This window comes from Diceros bicornis, chromosome 12, assembly GCF_020826845.1.
Source record: "Diceros bicornis minor isolate mBicDic1 chromosome 12, mDicBic1.mat.cur, whole genome shotgun sequence".
NCBI classification, from domain to species: Eukaryota; Metazoa; Chordata; class Mammalia; order Perissodactyla; family Rhinocerotidae; genus Diceros; species Diceros bicornis.
The window spans coordinates 76,881,310-76,903,043 of NC_080751.1; the positions used below are offsets into that span (position 1 = coordinate 76,881,310).

The following is a 21,734-nucleotide window of genomic DNA, read 5'->3' on the forward strand; positions in this document are numbered from 1 at the left end:
TTTTGGATGCGAGTGATTTTTGTCCTCAGTAACTTGTTCCTTTTTTCCGTTTTTCCTCCTGAACTCCCGTTAGCCGTCCACGTTCCCCCAACGACCTGCTGGCCTTGTTCCGGTACCCGCGGGACCCCTACACGGTAGAGCAGGCCCGCGCTGGGGAGATCTTCGAGCGGACCTTGCAGCTGATTCAGGAGCACGTGCAGCACGGCCTGATGGTCGACCTGAATGGAACAAGTCAGTACCCGTCTTTTCCTGCCTCCTCCCTCCCTCGCCCTGGGTACTGACCTCGCTTCAGCTGCTCCGCCTTCCCAGGAGAGCCTGGAGCATCCCTGTCCCATGGCATCTGTGATGATGCGATCGTTGCTAAGTGAGGCTGCGTAGAGCCGGGACGGTCCTGGAGTTCTCTCCTCGGGTCTAATGGGAAGCCCGTAGTGATGGGAGGTGTGCTCACAGAAAACCGCACACTGGGCTGTAGGCCGTCCTTGCCCAGGGGCTGTGACCATCCAGTCCTCTGGGACGAAGGAGATTTGAGGGAAGACTTGGCACGACAGCAGCTAAATAAATGACACTGTATCCACGGGATGTGACGTCATGTGGCTGTTGGAAAGGATGTCTATGGAGCGCCAGCTTCTGTAAAGCAGTTGATGAGATGAGTGGTGGCGTGGAGTGACTGACACCCTCTCCCTCTGCCCCTGGCACGTGGCACTGCCTGAAAGTGAAGGTGCCCGCCATGTCAGGAGGACAGTAGTGCTGTTAGAGATGTAGGCGACCTCCATTGCTGTTGTGGAAAAGCGTCATTTTCAACGACGGTTGTTTATTCAGAGTTGTGGGCACACACACACACACAGCCCTGGGAATGATGCCAACTGTAGCTGTCTCTGAAAAGGGGTGACTGGGTGATTAAAAATTCTCTGCTTGATGGTTTTCTGGTGATTTCTAACTTGTCTTTGATGAGCACATCTTTTCTCTTCAGCACACAAGCGTTTAAGAATTGAGCATTAAGCAGGAATGTGAGTTGAAGGAGACACGGAGATTAGAACTATAGGGTCGTTTCTCCCCATCTTGGACTGGAGTAATTGTTCTGAGCCAGTCCTCAATCTTGCCGCGTGTGGGTCCAGTTTGTGGCTGAGCTTTGGCACCAGCAAGCCCACAGCCGTGGGTAGACCCCTCTCCTGCTTCCCCATTCTGGAGGGACGCTGGCCTCAGTAGGGCATTGGAGGGCCCCCTCAGGACGTTTCCACTCCTCTTTATGGACAGACTTCCAGCCTCACCCGTGGGCATGCCCTGGGGAGAAATTCAGAACCGTTTCATTTTGCCCACGTGTTTGTGTTGGGTACTTTCTGCCCGTCGGGAACAGGGCTGGTGCTGGGGACACATCGGATGCCTTGGTTGTCCCTGTGGTGCCTCCCAGCCCTCCCTGGCCCTGATCTGGCATGAAGGAACGCTTTTTCTCCCATGAAAAGGACCCTCGGGGTGGCCCAGTTATTTCTCGCCACTGCTTCCTTTCTTCATTTGGCTCGTAGTTCAAATGTTTCGACACTGCTGTGGCGGCCTCAGCAGGCGGGTCGGTCGTCAGCCTTCTGCAGCCGCTTCCAGAAGTCAAGCCCAAGTGCGACCACTCCTTGGGGGTCTGCATGCCGGCTTCCCACCACACACCCTGTCAGAACCCTGGGGAGACCAGAAGGAGGAAGTAAAATCACTCACCTTCTCAGCAGAAGCGGGGACAGACTCCGGGCCGTGTTCGGGATATCTGAGGTCAAGCAGGCAGGCTGGTGTGGCTGGAGCAGGTGGAGGCAGGGGGAGGAGACGAGGTGGGGAGGTTTTGGGGTGCCAGCCAGAGGGGCCCAGGAGACGAGATGAGGACTTTGTTCTGCATGAGATGGGAGCCACAGGGGTTCTTGCAGAGAAATGACGTGAGTCAGCATGGATCGGGTTGCTGGGTGACCATGCCGTGAGGGGTGAGGGCAGACGCTGGAAACCAGGCAGGCATCTGGAACGATCCGGGAGGAAGGTGACAGCACTGGGGCTGAGGAGCGTGGTGAGACGAGTAGATCCTAGGTGTGTTCTGAAGACACAGGTGGCAGAGTGGCTCGTGGCCTGGATCCAGGTGGTGAGCACCGAGTCTGGGGCTCAGGTTTTCTCCCAGCGGCCAGAAGGAGGGAGCTGACACTTAGTGGACATCGGCGTGGGAGCGGGGCTGTCTCAACGGCCAACGCACAACCAGGTGTGCACGTGAGACCACCATCTCCAGGCCTCCCCGTGTCCTTGTCACGGGTATAACCGCTCACTGTGGAAGAAAACCACGTAAAGCTCCGACAGGACCTGCCGGGCATTTTCCTGTCGAGAAACAGTCCTGTGGTTCATCCCTTTCTTCTTGGCTACGTGCTTTTTCTCACATTCCAGTATTTTCACCTGTAGTTAGTTGTCTACATTCTGAGGTGGTTTCTATTTCTAAAGCAAACTAGAGTGAGTTAACGAGTCTGAAATGGTCAGGGCAGTTTGCAAAATTCCTGGTGAACGGCTCATGTTTAAAAAGTTATTTAGGCACTGCGTTGATCAACCCACTGGTTGTGCAGATAGGCTTGGTTTTGCAGCATTTTTTCAGGAAAATTTTAGGATGTTCTGTTTCCTCAAAGCACAGCACATGCTTCTCATCCCTGGGCTGTTGGCTGGTGCCTGCCTCTGCCTGGACTTCGCCTGGTCCCTCCGACAGGGCCCAGCCTGGAAAACCATCCGGAGGAACCACGATGCTGCCCGCTGTGGCCGAGAGTCACTGCTACACCCGTGGCCAGTGCTGTGGAGGCAGTGACGGTGCCGGTGGAGGCAGTGACGGTGCCGGCAGAGGCTGGTCTGGGAGCCCGGCAACATCTGGGAGGAGGCGTTTTCCTTCCTGGCTCTTTTGATGCTCAAGACTGAGAGTTTTCTGAGGTCTCCTAAGAGTAGCTGAGCACAGAGCCGGCCATTCCAGTCTCGCTGTTGTAGTCCTTCGGGGGCACACAGCTTTCAGGTCGCATGAGCCCGAACGCTCTGGGTGGTTGGGGGAGCCCAGTGTCACGTCCCAGGCAAAGCTGTTTCCTTGTGCCGTCTGCCAGCGCTTGTATTTCTGGTTGTTTCTCCCCCAGCCTGTGACATGCTTCACCTCCAGTTCCCTGTCACATCCTTTTTTGGGTATTGTGGACACTGCCCCCTTCAAAAGGGGGCCGTCTCTTGTTTCCTTTAAGTGTAGGCAGGGTCGGTCCTGATCAGCTCTGAGGTGCTTTGGAAAGAAGATGCTGGTGTGGGGGAGGGTGAGCGAGCACGTGTTGAGTGTGTGCCCCTGCATGAGTGCTCATGAGTGTGGAGCTATTTCCCGGGCCCTGGAGCGCCCGGTCTAGGAGGAGCTTGGAGCAAGAAGCAGCCTTGGTGTGTGAATGTTTAGGAAGAGCCTCGGGAGGACAGAGGCCTGAACGTGGCCCGTCCTGGACGTGGCGTTGTCGGCTGGACTAGAGCAGGTGTCTGGAAGGGGAAGAGTGGGAGCTTCAGGGAGGAAGGTCTGTTTGGAGTGATCTGCCAGGCTGACAAGGTTGGAATGTCTTCTGTAGCTAGTGGGCAGAGACTGAGGTCTTGGGCCCGAAGGTGAGGTCATCAGACCCGTGTGGGAACAGTGAGAGGGCGAGTTCCTGGCTGGGGTTGTGGAATAGGAGTGGCGAGGAGGGCACAGTCCTTAGGAGCAGCTTAGAGGCACAGTAAACGGAGGGGAAATTGGTCGGGTGTTGGGGCAACTGAACATGGACCCTCCATGGCGACCGCAGGGTTGAGTGAGATCCTGGGAGTGATCTCTGATGAGAGGGGCTGTGTATGTCGGTCACCTTGAGTTTTACTATGTATTGCACAGCATTGTTTAAAGTGAAGCGGAAAACGTGTCGACCTGATTCCTGGACATGGTTAGGACTTGGTACAGTGGGGAATTACCTGTATCAGAGTTGGAGCTGGTTAGTTGTGAAGGTGGCGGGCTCGGGTCGGGGGCGAGGAGAGAGCATGTTTGCTTGGCGCTGGAAGGAGGAAGGAGGTCGGCTAAACATTGGGAGGGGGTTTCTAGCAGCCACAGCTAGGAGGGCCTGAGGCCCCAGCGTGGGGTCTGTGCCGTGCGTCCAGTGGAGTAAGCGCGTCTCCCGGCTCTGTTCCAGGTTACCACTACAATGACCTAGTGTCTCCGCAGTACCTGAGTCTCATCGCCAACCTCTCGGGCTGCACGGCCCACCGACGCGTGAACAACTGCTCAGACATGTGCTTCCACCAGAAGTACCGCACACACGACGGCACCTGCAACAACCTACAGCACCCCATGTGGGGTGCCTCGCTGACCGCCTTCGAGCGCCTGCTGAAGTCCGTGTACGAGAACGGGTTCAACACCCCTCGAGGCATTAACCCCGGCCGGCTGTACCATGGGCACCCGCTCCCCATGCCCCGGCTGGTGTCCACGTCCCTCATTGGGACGGAGGCCATCACGCCCGATGAGCAGTTCACCCACATGCTCATGCAGTGGGGCCAGTTTCTGGACCACGACCTGGACTCCACAGTGGTGGCCTTGAGCCAGGCCCGCTTCTCCGACGGGCAGCACTGCAGCTCCGTGTGCAGCAATGACCCCCCTTGCTTCTCGGTGGCCATCCCCCCCAATGACCCCCGCGTGCGGAGCGGGGCGCGATGCATGTTCTTTGTGCGCTCCAGCCCTGTGTGCGGCAGCGGCATGACCTCACTCCTCATGAACTCCGTGTACCCCCGGGAGCAGATCAACCAGCTCACCTCCTACATCGACGCATCCAACGTCTACGGGAGCACGGACCACGAGGCCCGTGCCATCAGGGACCTGGCCAGCCACCGGGGGCTCCTGCGGCAGGGCATCGTGCAGCGCTCTGGGAAGCCGCTGCTCCCCTTTGCTGCCGGGCCGCCCACAGAGTGCATGCGGGACGAGAACGAGAGCCCCATCCCATGCTTCCTGGCCGGGGACCACCGTGCCAACGAACAGCTGGGCCTGACCAGCATGCACACGCTCTGGTTCCGGGAGCACAACCGCGTGGCCGCCGAGCTGCTCTCGCTGAACCCACACTGGGACGGCGACACCATCTACCACGAGGCCAGGAAGATCGTGGGGGCGCAGGTCCAGCACATCACCTACCAGCACTGGCTCCCCAAGGTGCTGGGCGAGGTGGGCATGAAGATGCTGGGCGAGTACCGGGGCTACGAGCCGGGCGTCAATGCCGGTATCTTCAATGCCTTCGCCACGGCCGCCTTCAGGTTCGGCCACACGCTGGTCAACCCCGTGCTCTACCGGCTGGACGAGAACTTCGAGCCCATTGTGCAGGGCCACATCCCCCTACACAAAGCCTTCTTCTCTCCCTTCCGGATCGTGAACGAGGGCGGCATCGACCCGCTCCTCCGAGGCCTGTTCGGCGTGGCAGGGAAGATGCGTGTGCCCTCCCAGCTGTTGAACACAGAGCTCACGGAGCGGCTCTTCTCCATGGCGCACACGGTGGCCCTGGACCTGGCCGCCATCAACATCCAGCGGGGCCGCGACCACGGCATCCCACCCTACCACGACTACCGTGTGTACTGCAACCTGTCCTCTGCCCACACCTTCGAGGACCTGAAGAATGAAATCAAAAACCCCGAGATCCGGGAGAAACTGAGACGGTGAGTTGGAAGAACTCACCGTGATTTGATGTCTTATGTTTGTATGCGTCAGGTGAGCGAAGAAAGGTGGCCCGCGCGTGGGAGCTGGTGGTGGTTATTTGTCTGATTTGAGTTTTTGTTGGTGCAGCCAGGAGGTCAAATAAGAGAAGCTGATGTAGGTGGAGTCTGAGCCAGGACGGCCTGCAGCCAGGAGACCCCTTTGGTGGCTGTTTTGGTTCAAGGGGGAGGGACAGGGCCAGGGGTGCGGGTGATCACAGGCACGTGTGCAGTGAGTTTCGAGCTGAGATGAGAGTCCTGGTGGGGGCCTCACGGGAGGGAGAGGGGCAGGATCTGCACGGGAAATCCTCAGGCCTGAGATTGGGTCTGTCTGGGGCCTCGAGGAAGAGACCCAGCTCTGTGTCAGGAGCAGGGAGCAGCAGAGCCTGGCGCCAGCAGAATGGGGCCGTGAGCCACCAGCGCCTGAGACTTTGGCTCACAGCCCTCCCCGAACTCACTCAGACGCCCAGCCCAGGCCGGCGGCCACGTCCCAGACACCACGGCTGACAAGTTCGGGGCTTCTGTGCAGGCTTCTGAGCAGCAGCTTCAGTCCATCCTGGGAACAGATCTCACTGGCCTGCGGTGATGGAGCTGTGAGGAGGCCAGGCGACAGGCCGTCAGCCCAGAGGACAGGACTCGCACTGGGCGGGTCAGGGCCCCCAGGGGACCACTGGGGCAGCCCCTTCCCTTCACAGGGAGACAGAGACCGCAGCACTGCCCCGTCAGTCATTATGGGCCTCGATCCGATAGGGATCAGGGTCTGGTTAGGATCGGGGCTTCCCAGCTGACACCAGTCTCCTTCTTGGACCTCTGTGTTCGGATGGCTAATTAGACGTAAAGTTCTCCAAAGTGGAGAGTCTCAGCCCCTCTTGTCTCTTCTAGTGTCTCATCTGCGTGTTGCTCATTAACTTCTTTCTTCCTGTCATTTATTCCAATTTCTTTGATGCAGTCTTTCATGGAAATAATCGATCACTCATTAAGAGTTTTTCCTTAATGAACCTTCTTAGTCCTTGCACTCAAGAATTAAGTCCACAGCTCACTGTGTATTTAAGATCTATTAATTCGCATTTGAAAGAATTGTTTTAAAAAGAAAAAAAGGCTTTCTTCTTAAGACTCACTTTGCATATTTTCTGGACTCCAGTTCACTGAAGAGTAAACTACTTACTAAGTTACTCACTTAGCACTGAAGTTAAGACCTCCTCTAATTAGGATCCAACCTCTGCCTTCCAGAGAAAAATGACTTTTACTTGTCACTTATTGCAAGTTATGAGTGAATGAACGCCATGTCTTCCTGAGTTTAGCGTGTTCCACTGTTTGTTTAGATAATGGTATTTGGTTGCTGGTGTGTGTAAGTGTGCTCCTCCACTGGTACAATGACTTTCTTGTCACCGTTTGCCGAATTAGGATTTATGTGAACTGTCTATGTTTTTGTGCTTGAACATCCTCCTTTCTTCTTGTCCAGACCAACACGGATCACTTTCCCAGCATTTCTCTCTTTTACCAAACTTATTTCAAAGCAGTTCAGAGGAGCCAGCACTCCGACCTGGTGCTGCTGGCGGGTTGAGGGGCCACACCTGGTGTGCTAGAGACCCCGGAAGAGGAATCCAGCATTATCCGTCACATACCGGGTCACTCGTTTCCCACGCCAGCCATTACCGAGCACGTGGGGAAATGAGACAGACGCAAGACTCATCCCTGTGCCAGTGCCCAGGGGAAGAGGGTCTCCTGCTCAGACTAATGAAGCACATAGTCACATCCATTTTATTGGCACCTAACACAATCTGCTTTTTATTTCAAGGAGCACAGTGAGGGGAAGGGAATAGGACCTGGCCTGGGTGGGAGGCGCTGCAGCTGGCTGTCCCCTTCTGGGAAGAAGCTCCTTGCTTCAATCCTGTATCTCCGTCCCCAAGTGCCTGAGCAGTGTGGTCACTGAGCTAGTGCTGGTGGATCACTCCGGAGGGGAGTGGGGCAGAAAGAGAGGAGGACTCACCCCAGGACGGGCGTTTCTTTCAGGGAAAGCCCAAGGGCGCTTCTGAGAGGCCCGCCCCGGGCCCCGCTCGTCAGGGAACCACCCGCACTTGTGGGGTTCTTTCTGACTGTATTTCCATCCAAGCAGAAATTCAGTGTGAAGATCATTGAACTTGGAGAAGATGAGCACAATTTATCCTTCTCTGAAGGCCTAAACGCTAGTTTTAACAGCATTGCACTCCTGCTTGTAAGACGTGCTGTCTTGGTCAGTGAGCGTCTCTAATCCCAGCTTCTTGCGGAGGGCGGTCTCAATGACAGAACACATTTGGAAAATCTAGTTGAACTTCGAATCGCAATTGAAACTAAGCCGTTGTGTTGTCTAGTAGACTTCTTGGGAGAATATAAGAGATAGGAGTGATTTGTAGTAGAAGTTGTCAGCTCTTTGCTTGTAAGCTTACTCTTCTAAGGAACTGGAAGGATTTGACAAAAATACTCATTCTTGAACATTTAAACATTGCTACATCTTAGTCTTTTGTACTCATTCTGCTTAGTAAATATTTTCTTTAGAGCAAATACATTTTCAATCCCAGTAGAATCCCAGTATTATTCTTTTAAAAATGTGTCTTAAGCTATATATAGTTTATTGTTCCTATATATTTATGAAAAAAGATGGAAAAAGTATACACTATGCTGTCAAGTGTGGTTATCTCTGAGTAGTGAGAAACGGAATGGTTTTAGTTTCCTGGCTTCTCTAAACTTCTTATAGTAAGTGTGTGTGCGCGCGTGCACACGCGCGTGTGTTTATACATGTATATATAGACAGAAAGTAGGGAAAATTCTTGGAAACATAACGGATAGATGTTTTAAAGAAGTTTAGATGAATTTTCTTCGTATTTTTTTCATGTTTGCTGTGTTCTTTACCAGATTCAGCTTTGTTGAGTAAATTTAAGATGTCACCTTGGCTTTCTGTAGGTTATATGGCTCCCCACTCAACATCGACTTGTTCCCAGCCCTCATGGTGGAGGACTTGGTCCCTGGCAGCCGCCTGGGGCCCACCCTGATGTGTCTGCTGAGCACTCAGTTCAAGCGCTTACGGGATGGGGACAGGTAAGCACAGACGCCCCGGGGAAGAGAGTCTGTTTGGGGACTCAGAGAAGAGAGGAGCAATTGGTGGTGGCTCTGTGTCCATGCTGAGAATGAGGAAAGTGTCTTCACGCCCGTGGTGTTTGTGAGCAACTCCCTGCCTGCTGAGTTTGCCTGTGACAGCGGTGTTAGCGTGACCCATAACCCAGTTCAAAGAGACTGTTATGTCCCTTCGCTTAACAAGAGTATCTCTGTTCCTAGAAACGGACAATCCATACACTAACCCGCAGTGGGGTTTAGAGGAGTGTGAACTTCTGGCAGGATTTTAAAGTTCAGGTTTAGGGTAATGTTATGAGTTTAGTTAACATATTGGAAGGCGGTCACCACCTATTACTAAGTAATTCAGCAGGTGGCCACGGGCCATGCCAATGTTTCTAAAAATCAGCCTGTGCTGGTCTGTCAGAGGAGCTAATTGTCTGCGATTTTTCATCCAGATTGTTTTGGTTTTGTTTTTTGAGTAAGAAATATAAGAAACGTTTGAGTCTGTTTTTGACGTGATACCTAATTGAAGCCAGTGATGTCTGTGCTGTTGGTGAAACTGAGTAGAGCAATATTTTAATCCAATTCCCTGTGGCCTTTGAATCTCCGTGTTTTCTCTGATCTTGTTCTCATTCTGGGGAACACAGGTTGTGGTATGAAAACCCGGGGGTGTTCTCCCCCGCCCAGCTGACACAGATCAAGCAGACGTCCCTGGCCAGGATACTGTGTGACAATTCAGATAACATCACGCGTGTGCAGAGGGATGTGTTCAGAGTGGCGGAGTTCCCCCACGGGTACAGCAGCTGTGACGAGATCCCCAGAGTGGACCTCCGCGTGTGGCAGGACTGCTGTGAAGGTGTGCATGTCAGGTGACCCCCCACTTCTCACGTAATGTGTTTTCCTTGTTCACTGCTAGTTTTGGTGAAAGCCTAATGCACACTAAAGCACTTACAGGTGCCATCGTAATAGTGAAAACAGGCAAAATATGCGTGTGTGAAGGATTTGTTAAATTATGGTGTATCCACACGGAGGAACACTCTGGAACCTGAAAAATACAAGTCACGATGTTGAGGAATTTGTAATGACTGGGTGTAGTATTTAGTATGATAACTAAAATACTAAGTAAAAGAAGTAGAAGCCAGAACTTTAATGAGGTGTGCTCCTAGTTTTTCTTGAAAACTTAATATATGTCTAAATATGAGTACCTGAGTGGTAGCCTATATCTCTACTCACAGACAAAGGGTGGAAAAGAAACATGTTGAAGAAGCACATCAAACATCAAATTTGATTTTTAAAAATGTATGCTGTTGGGTCCCAGCCGAGTGGCGTAGTGGTTAAGTTTGCATGCTCCACTTTGGCAGCCCAGGGTTCACAGGTTTGGATCCCAGGCACAGACCTGTGCACTGCTTACCAAGCCGTGCTGTGGCAGGTGTGTCCCACATATAAAGTAGAGGAAGATGGGCACAGATGTTAGCCCAGGGCCAATCTTCCTCAGCAAAAAGAGGAGGATTGGCAACAGATGTTAGGTCAGGGCTAATCTTCCTCACCAAAAAAAAAAAAAAAAATGTATGATGTGTTCTAAAAGTCCACAATCTGACATACCCAGAGAAAGCTGTAGTGAAATACCCTCTGAAGAGGTGACAAATGTCCCCAGGTGTGGGGGGGCCTCAGCAAGGATTTGGAACCCCCATAAAAGTGGGGAGGGGCTGCTCATCCTGTCAGCAAGGGGGAGGGTGCGGGGGCGGTTTGGGGTTTGCCCCTGCCCTCACACTGCAGCCCCTCCTCTGCATTCCAGAATCCCGCTCGTGGTCAACCTCAATTTTCCTTTTGTGGTTGGAATGTAATTTTGGCTTTATTCACACTGTGATCAGAGACCCATGGAATATTAAAGCTGGAGGAACGTTTAGGACCCATCCTGTGTGATCCTGCTTTTCTGTGGTGAGGAAGATGGGGCCACGAGCATGCAGGGAGCCGCACAGGCCACACGGAGCCCTGGTCCCACATCCCTCGTCCAGTGCTCTCCACGCCCTGTGTGCATGTGGACACTTGCAGTGCAGAAACTAGAGTTGTCTTTTCTTCCACCTCTGTCTTCCTGCAGAAATAGTTCTGGTCAGGCTGCTGTTCTTATTTGTAGTTAATTTCGATTAGCTGTTATTTTCAATAGTAAGTATTGAAATCTGGGTTGATATACTAGAGCTGTTTTTAACAGCTTCTGTGTGTGTGTGTGTGTGTGTGTGTGGTCTGATTTTGTGACTGCCTCCATCTGTCTGCGTGCTCTCTCCTTTCCCTCTGTGTGTGTGTATATTTATATTATATATATAGTATGTAATATAATGTAAATATACGTATAACAAAATGTGATTTGTAATATTGTGAGAGAATCCACGTAAAAATTAAAACTGCTCGCCACGTACCCAATTTCTCAAAGTATTTACGTTCTCATTCTTATGTCTATTAAAAACTTGTGTTGTTTTGTTTTAGCTTTTTTAAATATATGTTTTGACTGGTTTATCTAGCTCAAAGTGCTTTTCCACAAGTATGGCAGAGAATTTGATTCTTGTGTTTGCAGAAAATTGTTCTCCTTGAAAACCATTGGGAAAAGCCAATTCTTCTCAGATGAGAAAACCTCACTTTCTGACAACTTTACCAGGTCTCCTCTAGCTGCAGAGGAAGGAGCAGGGCCAAGTTTTCTGTTCTTTTGCTCAGAAAATCCAGGGTCCTTGGAGAGGCTGCCTCTTGGAGCCAGCGCTGTCCTCCGTCCCGTCGTGAGCCCGTTGCTACTGTCATCTGGACCTTGGAGAAATTTGGCTCCTTGAAGCGACTGCTGACACCCTTTCTTCCAGATGCTTCTCCTCTTAAAATAGCAGGCCTGGCCCCAAGCTGACAAAACCTAAAGAATGCTTTGTAAGATTTACCGGTTTTTATTTTAGCCCAAAAGCCATATCTAAAAAATAGCAGGAAAAAAAAAAAGAATGAAGTTTTGGTAGGACCAAATGTCGATTGCTATTTACTTTTCAATTCAACTTTCATAAAAGACTCGTGAAGCACCTTCCACGAGCCGTGCCTCCTGATCGCATCAGTGTCTCTTTCATCCAGCTGTGAACCTATGCACAGGAGAAGCCGGGGGGAGCGGCTGCTGGGGATCAGCCTCTGCTTCATCTGATCAAAGTTAGGGATTTCAGCTTCTCTGTGGGCGCTGCTGAGTCACGGGGAAGAAGACACGCACACACAATTGTGAAATAATTGCAGAAATTATTGAAATATTACAAAAAACACTCCTGCACTTCACTCAGATTCATGAATTCTTAGCATTTTGCCATATATGACTCACCATTCTCTCTCTTTAAAATTTATCTATATATTTATTTTTTATAAATATATTTTTATAAATATATAAATATAGGTGTAATTGACCTATATTATACTAGTTTCAGGTGTACAACATTATGATTCGATATTGCGACATGATCACCACAAGTCTGGTTAATATCCGGATTCTCTCTCTTCTTTATATGTGTGCGTGTATATATGCATATGTGTATGTGTGTATGTATAAGCAGGTGTGTATGTGTGTATGTATAAGCGTGTGCAGAAGTGTGTGTATAAGCATGTGTATACATGGGTATACATAAGCGTGTGTATACATGTGTGTATATAAAATACATTTTCTCTCTAAACTAGTCGAGGAAGTTGCCGACACCATGCCACTTACCCTAAGTAATTTGCTTGAGGGTATACCTGATCAACGTTGGGTAATTTAGCATTGATGAAATATTATTGTCTAATTTCTAGGCCCTATTCAAATCTTGTCATTGGTTCCACAATGTCCTTGTATATTTCTGTGCGTCCTAATTGGGGGCTTTGCCCAGGGTTCTGGATTGCTCTGGGTCTGCCTTTGTTTCGCTCCCTTGTGTAGAACCTCTCCCGTCGTGGGTTGTCAGATGTTCTCAAATTAGATCCTGGTCCTGCCTTTGAGGGGTTCTGACGCTCTATACAGCAGAGTTGTGTTCTTCTCAGGGCGTCCTTAGAAGGAGGTGATGTCCCTTGTCCCATTCTTGGTGATGTTGACTAGGGTTACGTGACTAGAATGTGATGTTCGTGTTTACCCAAAGAGGGGGGCTGTGAAGATGAGAATGTTCTCCGAGTTGGGAAGTGAAACATTTTTCCTCTCTCAAAATGAAAGGAAAGGGTTACTGCAACCCTAAAAGGCACCTGGGCTGCAAGGTTGTCAGGCTTGCTGGGACCGGTGCTGTTTCTTGAGCACAACTGGGCACCCGCCCGTGATGGGATCTCAGCTACAGTCGCCGTGTGTCCTCTGCTGGCACGGGATTATCCCGAGGTGCGCTGTGAGCCCGGTGCGTTCACACGCAAATGTGTCACCGTGGGTAGAGCATTGTGAGATGGATCCAGGTTTGAATCGGAAGCTGATTGGTTAGCTGCTGAAGGAAATCACAGAACATGCAGAGGAATTGTCCCTGAGTTTTGTCGCCTGGGCAGGGGGGCTGTAGGTCGCCATCCGGATGACAGTAGTCATGGAAAAGCTGGACCAGACAGTGGCCGCAGCCCCTCACGGGGAGGAGAGTGAGCACAGCTACTGGCTTTAGGTTATTCTTCCTGTGTTTTTCTCTTGTGGGATTTCCAGTCCAGTGGCTGCGAGAGATTCAGAATTTGAAAAGGGCCGTATGTGGCCTCTGCTCCATCCCCGGCCAGGCCTGTCCTGGGCTCCGGCCTGGGCAGACGAGGCAGGGGCAGAAGGAGACCCCTTTGCTTTGTGGGGTGGTGTTCTGCGGCCCAGGGGCACCTCACTGCCCAGGGCACTAAGAGGAGCAGAACCGGGGCCCGGGATGCAGGGAGCGAGGGTGCGTGGTAGGGTGCTCCAGAGCGTAGAGTGACTTGGCTGGGGAAGGAGGTGACACCCCAGGCGTGAACATGCAGGGCCCGGGCCGAGCGCTCGGCCTCTGTGTGGCGGCGGGAAACCTGTGCAGGTTGAGAGAATGGGTGGTGCCATGTGTCACCTGGAGGAGGGTGTCCCGAGGGGCTGGCGGTTGTCAGAGAGGCCGGGCGAGGTCAGGAGGGCTCCAGGCACGGGGAGGCCAAGGCCTGGCTCTTGGGAACAGGAGGGCAAAGCCCGAGATGGGCTCACACGTTGGGGGACGAGGTACATGCGGGTGGCACAACCACTGTCCCACCGTCCTCCGTGAAGCCTCACGGTTTGTGTCATAGACATGCTGGAAAGACTGTTGATATTTGCCAAGAGGTACTTAATTTCTCCTAAAGTTAGAGTCATCAACAGCTGACAGGCCCTTTTACGCTTTCACTTAGACTGCAGGACCAGGGGACAGTTTAACGCCTTCTCCTACCATTTCCGAGGCAAGCGGTCCCTGGAATTCAGCTACGAGGAGGATGAGCCCGCCAAGAAAGCCCGACCTGGGAAGACTCTGAGGTACGGCCGTCTGTCTCCGCAGGTAGACTGTGTCCCCTGAGGGCTGGGCCACTCGGTGCTCACTGTCCTGGACGGGACACACGCACTGGGTGGATGTGATTGACCTTGTGTGAGTGACGGGGCCGTTACTTGCTGAGGTCGTGTTTGTTTCTGCCCCTTTCTCCCCTCGTGCAGCATTGAGAAACACAGCCAGCGTCCCAGCAACACCACGTCCGCCTCCTCTGAGCACCCACAAGTTCCAGGGACAAACGACTTCAAGGACTTTGTTCTGGAAATGCAGAAGACCATCACAGACCTCAGAAAACAGGTATGGGCGGCTCCGAGCCCCGTCCTCACTGTCAGCAGCCTTCGTCTCTCCACGGGTAACGCAGCCTGCATTTCTCGCAGCCTGCATTTCTCGCTTGACTGTGAAGGTGTGAATTTCCCCTGACACCCAGGGTCCTGAGTCCTGGAGCCTGAGAAGGTCACTTTTTCTGCTTTGTTCTTTTATTTGGCTTCTCTCTGGCCGGACCACATTGAGCTGTCCTTGGGTTTCCCATCAATCGGAGACCCTCAGCCGGGGGCTGTGGGTGTGGAGAGTCTCCCAGCTGTCCCCGGGGGACCTTGGATGGAGCTGCCGCCAAGATCACAGGCCGTGAGCAATGAAGGAGAATTCAAGCCTCAGGTCCTGTTCCGAAGCCACTTGTTTCAGGGATGAGGGTTATTAGATCACTGTTCCCAGGGAGGGGCAGGTGATGTTGAGGCAAGTCCCTCTGGATGTGGGGAAGGGCGGTAGATGCTGGAGGCTGACCTGCAGGACATCGGGTGGCTCCTGTGCTGGGCTCTTCAGGGGTGGCTGCCAGGTTTGCAAGAAATGAGTGTGCTCCCCTCCTCGCCCAAGGAACTTATTTCTGCCTTTCCCTGACTCTGTACTGGGGTCCTCGCTGTGATTTATGTACGGGAGTGCAGACTGAGATCTTAGGTTAATAAGGAGTGTTAGCAGTAGTGACAGGGATTCCTGCTGCTGTGGAAGTTTCCAGAGAAGAGCTTGTGAGTGGTGATCTTGTGACGCAGTCCCACACCTACTCACGGGATCCTTAGTCCTCAGTCCTCAGGCTCGGAAGACTTGGGTATCTTCTGTCCCAGCCACATGGAGAGGTGTTCCCACTCCGTCTACCTCTGCCCTCGGGGATAGACGTGGGGGTCCTTCTCCTGCCTCTGTGGTCAGGCGTGATTTCACAGGCTGTGGGTGTCAACAGCGGAGAAGATTCAGTCCCCCAGCAGACGGAGGGGGCAGGAGGGGGCACCGGGCAGCATCTGGGCACCGGGAAAGGAACCCCTGCCACCTGGAGCAGGAGAGACAAACCCAGCAGATCTTAGGGGGCTGTGACTGGCACAGGGTGTCCAGGGGGCCCAGCCCGGGGTGCGTGGGTGCTGTGAGTCCCGAGGTTCAGCTGAATGGGACAGAAAACCCACATGAGGAAGGTTTAGATAAGGTGAAGTTTCCTTTTCTCTCACGGAATCTGGAGGGAGATGGCCAGGCTGCTGGACCCTCCACGGTGAGAGACCCAGGGATTTCTGGCCGCCGCCACCCAGTCAGCCCCACAGCGAGAGGGAGGAGGAAGGGCTCCCCCACGCGGGGAAGACCTGGTGTTGGGGATGGTTCGCCCACCACTGTCCGTCGTCCCTTTGAAAATCTCAGTACGGAGTGTTCCCTCCTCTGGGTGGTTCCCGCTCACAGGTCGTGAGGACATCTCCTCTGATTGTTTCCAAGGTGTTCCTTCTTCTGTTTGAACAACCACCTTGGACGGTACGTGCACGTCTGACGTGAGGTCAGGCAGTTGTCAGTGTTGTGGAGCTTTTGGACAGACAGCCGTCAGCTGTCCAATGAGTGAACCTGAGATCCCATGGAAGTTCTTCAGAGACGTCCGTCTCCATCCCTATTTATCTCGCGGCGGGATTTCACCCGCAGGAACAGGTGTAGCTCCAGAGCTAAACTCTTCCTCTGGCATGACCAGTGCCCATGTTTGCTTTGCTGCAGATAAAGAGACTGGAGTCTCGGCTCAGTCCCTCGGAGTGCACGGACACAGACGGCGAGCCTCACGCTGACGGTGCAGGGTGGAGACAGGATGCGTGCACCGTCTGTGCATGCCGTGTGAGTGTGGGCTCTCCTCGGGGACCCCGGGGCAGGGGCTCAGCCTTCTGTGCGTGCCGTGTGAGTGTGGGCTCTGCTCGGGGACCCCAGGGCAGGGGCTCAGCCGTCTGTGCATGCCGTGTGAGCGTGGGCTTTGCTCGGGGACCCCAGGGCAGGGGCTCAGCCGTCTGTGTGTGCCGTGTGAGTGTGGGCTCTGCTCAGGGACCCCAGGGCAGGGGCTAAGCCGTCTGTGCGTGCCGTGTGAGTGTGGGCTCTGCTCGGGGACCCCAGGGCAGGGGCTCAGCCATCTGTGTGTGCCGTGTGAGTGTGGGCTCTGCTCAGGGACCCTGGGGCACAGGGGCTCAGCTGCCTGGCAGCTGGAGCGGGGCCTCCGCCCACCTGTGGGGTCTCCTCCCTCTTCACTCGGAAGCTCACAGCTCTTCCCCTAGAGCTGTGGATCCCACTGCCCCTAACCAGCCACGGGTGTTTACACTGGCGAGGAAGGGGTGGTCCCACCAGGCAGCCCTCAGTCTCTAGGGAAAGTGGACAGTGCTGAGGTGTCCACGGCAGGTGGGGCTGGATGCAGTCCAGCCTGGGCAGGGGGACAGGACAGGAGGAAGGCTGGGGGACGGGAGGGGGGACAGGAGAGGGCTGAGAACTGGGGAGACAGGACAGGAGGGCGGTGGGCCGGTCTGGGGTGCCTTGGTGCAGACTGAGAAGGGTGCTTTGTCCCCCCGATCTGGAATCGGGAGGGGGGTCCAGTGTCCCTGGTGGCTGTCTGGTTTGGGGATGACCAAGCAGTGCAGGGAGAGCTGTGTCCCCTTCAGCTCCTCTCTGGTCCGTCCTCCTTCCGCTTGTGTCCTGGATTCGATCCCTGGGGTCCAAGGTATGGGGCAAGGAGGGTGGGCGAAGCCTGTGTCCTGGGGTCTCCTCAATGGGGAGGAGGGTGGGAAAAGGACAGCAGAGGGAGCTTCTGGAAGCAGTGGGGGTGTCTGTAGCTGTGTATCAGCCAAGAGCGTCACTCCTTTATCACGAAATCCTCCCAAGAGGTCAGACCTGAGGAGGGCCAAAACCAGAGCCAGCCGGCGGTGTGAGGCAGGCCGGCCGTCCCAGGAGCTGATGGGTTCTGGCGCCTCTCTGTCTCCAGGACGGGCAGATCACCTGCTTTGTGGAGGCCTGCCAGCCCGCCGAGTGTCCGGCGCCCGTGAGGATCCATGGAGCCTGTTGTCCAGTCTGCCCAAGAGATGCCCCGGGAAGGAAGCCGTAGGTTCTTCAAGGCTCCTCGGAGCGCCTCTGCTCGTCCTCTTGAGATCACGGCCTGCACGGGGAAGGCAGACGGAAGGAACCACGAAGGACTCGGGCATTTCGCGGCCGCCGGAGCTGTGTCAGAAGTAGCACAGGTGCTTAGACCGGAGCGCTCATGAAGGAGAGACCACGGAGCAGACACGCTGCGGGGACAGACACGTGTCCTAACTTCACGTTAGAGTTCTCAGGTTTTTATTTAATTTTTTTAATGAAAAATTGGTGCTACTATTAAATTGCACAGTTAAATCATTTAGGCTCCTAAATTGATTTCCCCTAATATCACTGTTTCTTCTCAAGTAAAAGTCGGTCCCACTTGGTTCTGATGCCAGGAGCTTGCAGATGCGTCACTGGGGGTGGGGGTGCGTAACGGAGCCGCCCAGCGGAGACGCCACGTTTGAAAAGAAGATCAGCATTTGGCAGACGGAACAGAGTCTCCTATGAGAGTGTATGGGGTGACAGTCTGGGTGGTAAGCGCAGGCTCCTGTCACCCCAGCGTGACGTGTGACATCGCCTCCTCAGGGTTCTCTGCGACAGTCCACGGCGCTTCAGTGCTTAGCCACAGAACAGATGCTCCCGCTGCTCACAGCTTGTGCACGTCCTGCAGCTCTCAACTCCTTGCAGACAGGAGCGTGGGGTCATTAAGCCACGTTTAGAAACAGATTTGTTTTCAGTTGTAACCGGGCACGCAGAAGCCTGGTTGTGGACCGAATGTGGAAGTCCCCACCCTGTGCTGGACGGCACCACTGAACCACATGTGTGTTGCCAGAGGCGGTCCACAGCGGCTCTTGCCCAGTCCACGTTCACAGGGCTCCGTCCCGGCCAGAGTGCACAGGAGAATTACAGCGCTCCAGATCCTTCTTCTGACGGAAAAATTCGAATGCTGGGAACTTTCTAAGTTCAGGTTGTGTGAGTGTGTTAAAGAAAAAAAGAAATCAGTCCCTGTACCTCATTTGTATTTTTAAGTGCATGATGTTTCCTGAAATTTTGCCCATGTTTAGGTGTTAGATACTGAAGAAAGATAATTTCCACTATGCAAAAGTTCTTTTACAATTCAGTGAAAAGCAACCATCATACCTCATGGTCTCTCTCTTTTAATTGACCAAAAACCTCCTGTTTGTTCTAAATACAGTGATCTATGTTCTGAGAAGCGTGTCCCTGAGCGCACACGTTCCATTCTACAGACCTTTACTGGAGCACCACTGCGGGCCGGGCGACATGCTGCACCCAGACGCAGGGACCTGCCTGCCCTTCCTGTGGAAAGACCGTGGGGACACGGTGTCAGCACGTTTGGTCCAAGCCCACAGTTGGTGGCACTGTGTTGAGACCGTCCCTGGTGGTGAGCGGGAGGCAGGGCTCCCGGCCGTGTCGGGCACGCAGTGGGCAATCTCAAAGCCTGGCGTTAGTGCCGGTGGGTGCCCTTCCCGCAGCAGGAGAGCCAGTGCCCTGTGCACCAGGCTCCCTTCTGCAGGGACGGAGTTAATGTTCCAGTCGTGGGAATATTTCCAGTTCTTTCCAGGTCAGCTTGACTTCTTATTCTTAGCCTCTTATCACTAAGTGATGAATAAAAGCTGGCGGTGTTTCATGGGGCCTGGGACTTCGTTTGAAATAGAAAGTCAAATGTAGTAATCAAATCTTGGGACTGATTTCAGTAAACTAGAAAATGGATAACTTTGTCCAAAATTTTGATGGTTGTACAAGTGGCTCAGGTGTGAAAGGACAGCAGATGCCACATTCTGAGAGTTTTGGTGTCTCGTAGGTGCCCTGACGCTTTAGGTGTGGTTTTGTTGCAGAGGCGGCATGCATGTGGGTTGAAACGTGTGGGTTGGGTGAGAGTCGAGGGATCAAATTCTCTGCACCGAAGGGGGAGGCTGTCTGATTCACAGTAAAACGCTGTAATTGCAACTGAGGTGTCTGCAGAAGCACCATTCCATCCTAGACGTGGTGTCAAAGCCGTGGGCAGTGTTGACGAACCTTCTGGCCGCCGCTTCGAGGGGCTGCTGTGACGCGAAGCCAAGTGTACATATTTATTTCCTTTTCTGACTGTTGCCAACAGCCAAATGCCTTTTCTCTGTTTATTGTAATCAGTACATTACCAAAGAAACGTTTGCACTATGTAACGATGCTTCAGTTCAATAAACGGGCCACGTTTTCACGTGGAAAATGGTGTCCTTCTCCCTTTACCCCTCCTCCAGGCTGCAGCCTGCTCGCACATGAGGTCAGAAGCATGATACAGACGGAGGCAGGTCCTGGAGAGAGCCCGGGGGCTGCCCTGGCCACTGATTATTTTATGTGGAAAAGGGAAACAGAGAGGATTAGTTAAAATGGACTCGGTTCTCTAAGGTGGCTGGGACGCTTTAGTGGGGCTGAGGGGCTGGCTTAGTTACTTCAAAACTCAGCAGGTGCGGCTTGAACGCTTAGGAAAACGCCGGCCAACCGCCCCTGCCTCCTGACATCTGTGGTGTGGACAGAGACACTGATGTGTCGGCGAGAAATTGTGTAGTGCCAGTTGAGCACACCGTGGTAGAAACGGGTGGACTGCTCTCCCAAAACAGAGGCGTAGAAAACAAGCTTTTCCTCCACAAAAACCGTGTTGAGTGTGGCTCCCTGGCCAGAAATTCGTGACATGTGTGACAGCTTTTCATTCCCTGCTCTGGGTCCCGGCAGGAGAGAGGATACTGTTCTGAAGGGAACTGGAAAGGGTGGGAGGGTTTCTTTACAGGGCCTGGGGGAAAATCATGACTGTTTTTACAATTATCATAAGAAGAAAATTGAAATATTATGGAAAGTTAATATCGAGCTTTTTAAATTGCCAAATTGTTTCAAAGTTTGTAATGAGATACTTGAACATACCTGGTTATAGGAGGCGACAAGCCTAAATTCTCTGGTGCTTTTCATGGTGAGCTGTCCCAATCCTTGACAGACAACGGCGGGGATGAACTTCGCTCACAGGAAGTGAGAAACTTAAAATCCTTTTTCCAACCATCCAAGAACTCTACTCAAGGAGTCCAACAGCTGTCTTTTCTTAGAGTGACAAATGTCATATTACGTTTTTTGTGTAACGTGAATAGAATTCCATTCCACTTAATCTTGAGTGTTTCAAGACTGCCATGGGCTGGAGCCGGGGAGGCGAGTGCCCAGATAGAACAGGTCCAGAAGGCGTGTTGGCCGAAAGCTGATAGAGGTACTGGATGGAGGAGAGGAAGAAACACTCTGGCCCTGGAGCTGGGCCTTCCTCCTTGGCCTTCCTCCTCCCCCAGGAGCAAAACTCGTGCCATGTGCTCTGAGATGGCAGGCCCATGGGGGCACCGGCAGTGGGTCTGCTGTGGGGGGAGAGAGGAGCCCTCTTCGGCCAGGCTGTGGGCACACACAGCAGTGGGGTGTTGCCCTCTCCCCTCCCCTGGGGGACCAGGGATCCACAGTACACGCTGCTGGGCTAGAGGCAGCCTCGGGCTGGGAACTGTGGCCCTCGGTGTAGTGTTCAGTCCACCCTGGCCCACCCGCAGCTCACTGCCTTCCACCCCTGCGTCAAGGAAACACAAATGAGGCCACTTCTTAGCACTTCACGCAGGGTGACACAGGGACGAGTGCCGTTTACCAACTTTAATTTACATGAAATGGGTAATGTTAAACTGGCAAAATGATCGCTTGTGTCTTGCTTTAAAAAATGTGAGACTGTAGGAAACATTGCTGTTGCCTTTTTAAGCACTCACACGCGTTTCTGGTGTGGACCGCTTTGTCCCAAAGGACGCAGTAGCTGTGTTTGTTTTGCCAAACGATTCACCAGAAGAGTCTCACGTGTTTGGTGAACTCCCCCAGTGCATTTTAAAGATATTTGATATTTAGAAAAAAATGTATTTTCTGACAAAGTTTCAGGAAGTCGTCTGATTGGCACAAGCTGAGTTTTATGTAACATTTTTTTCTGGTTTTACATTTCATCACTACCCACAGCTGTAGAGAACCGTGGGGATGGAGAGGTGGGCAAGCAGAACCACGCGCATCGTGATGGGGGTCCTCTGGCCCCAAAGCCACTGGAGGCTTGAATTCCATTGGAATCCGATTCCCCACCAAGTGGCCGACTGG

General features: G+C 53.0%; 1 protein-coding gene across 2 annotated transcripts in view; it reads left to right on the top strand.

Annotated features, from left to right (window-relative positions):
* The window catches only part of PXDN (peroxidasin), an 88,159-nt gene extending 70,256 nt beyond the window's left edge, over positions 1-17,903 (top strand). For both annotated transcript variants that reach the window (XM_058551870.1, XM_058551869.1), the window contains 8 exons: positions 74-231; positions 4,164-5,667; positions 8,644-8,778; positions 9,441-9,649; positions 14,116-14,236; positions 14,411-14,543; positions 16,257-16,370; positions 17,497-17,903. In XM_058551870.1, coding sequence (XP_058407853.1) covers positions 74-231; positions 4,164-5,667; positions 8,644-8,778; positions 9,441-9,649; positions 14,116-14,236; positions 14,411-14,543; positions 16,257-16,370; positions 17,497-17,616 — 2,494 coding nt within the window. In that variant the 3' untranslated portion in view covers positions 17,617-17,903. The remainder of the gene's footprint in view (positions 1-73; positions 232-4,163; positions 5,668-8,643; positions 8,779-9,440; positions 9,650-14,115; positions 14,237-14,410; positions 14,544-16,256; positions 16,371-17,496) is intronic.
* Positions 17,904-21,734: the final 3,831 nt, after the last annotated feature.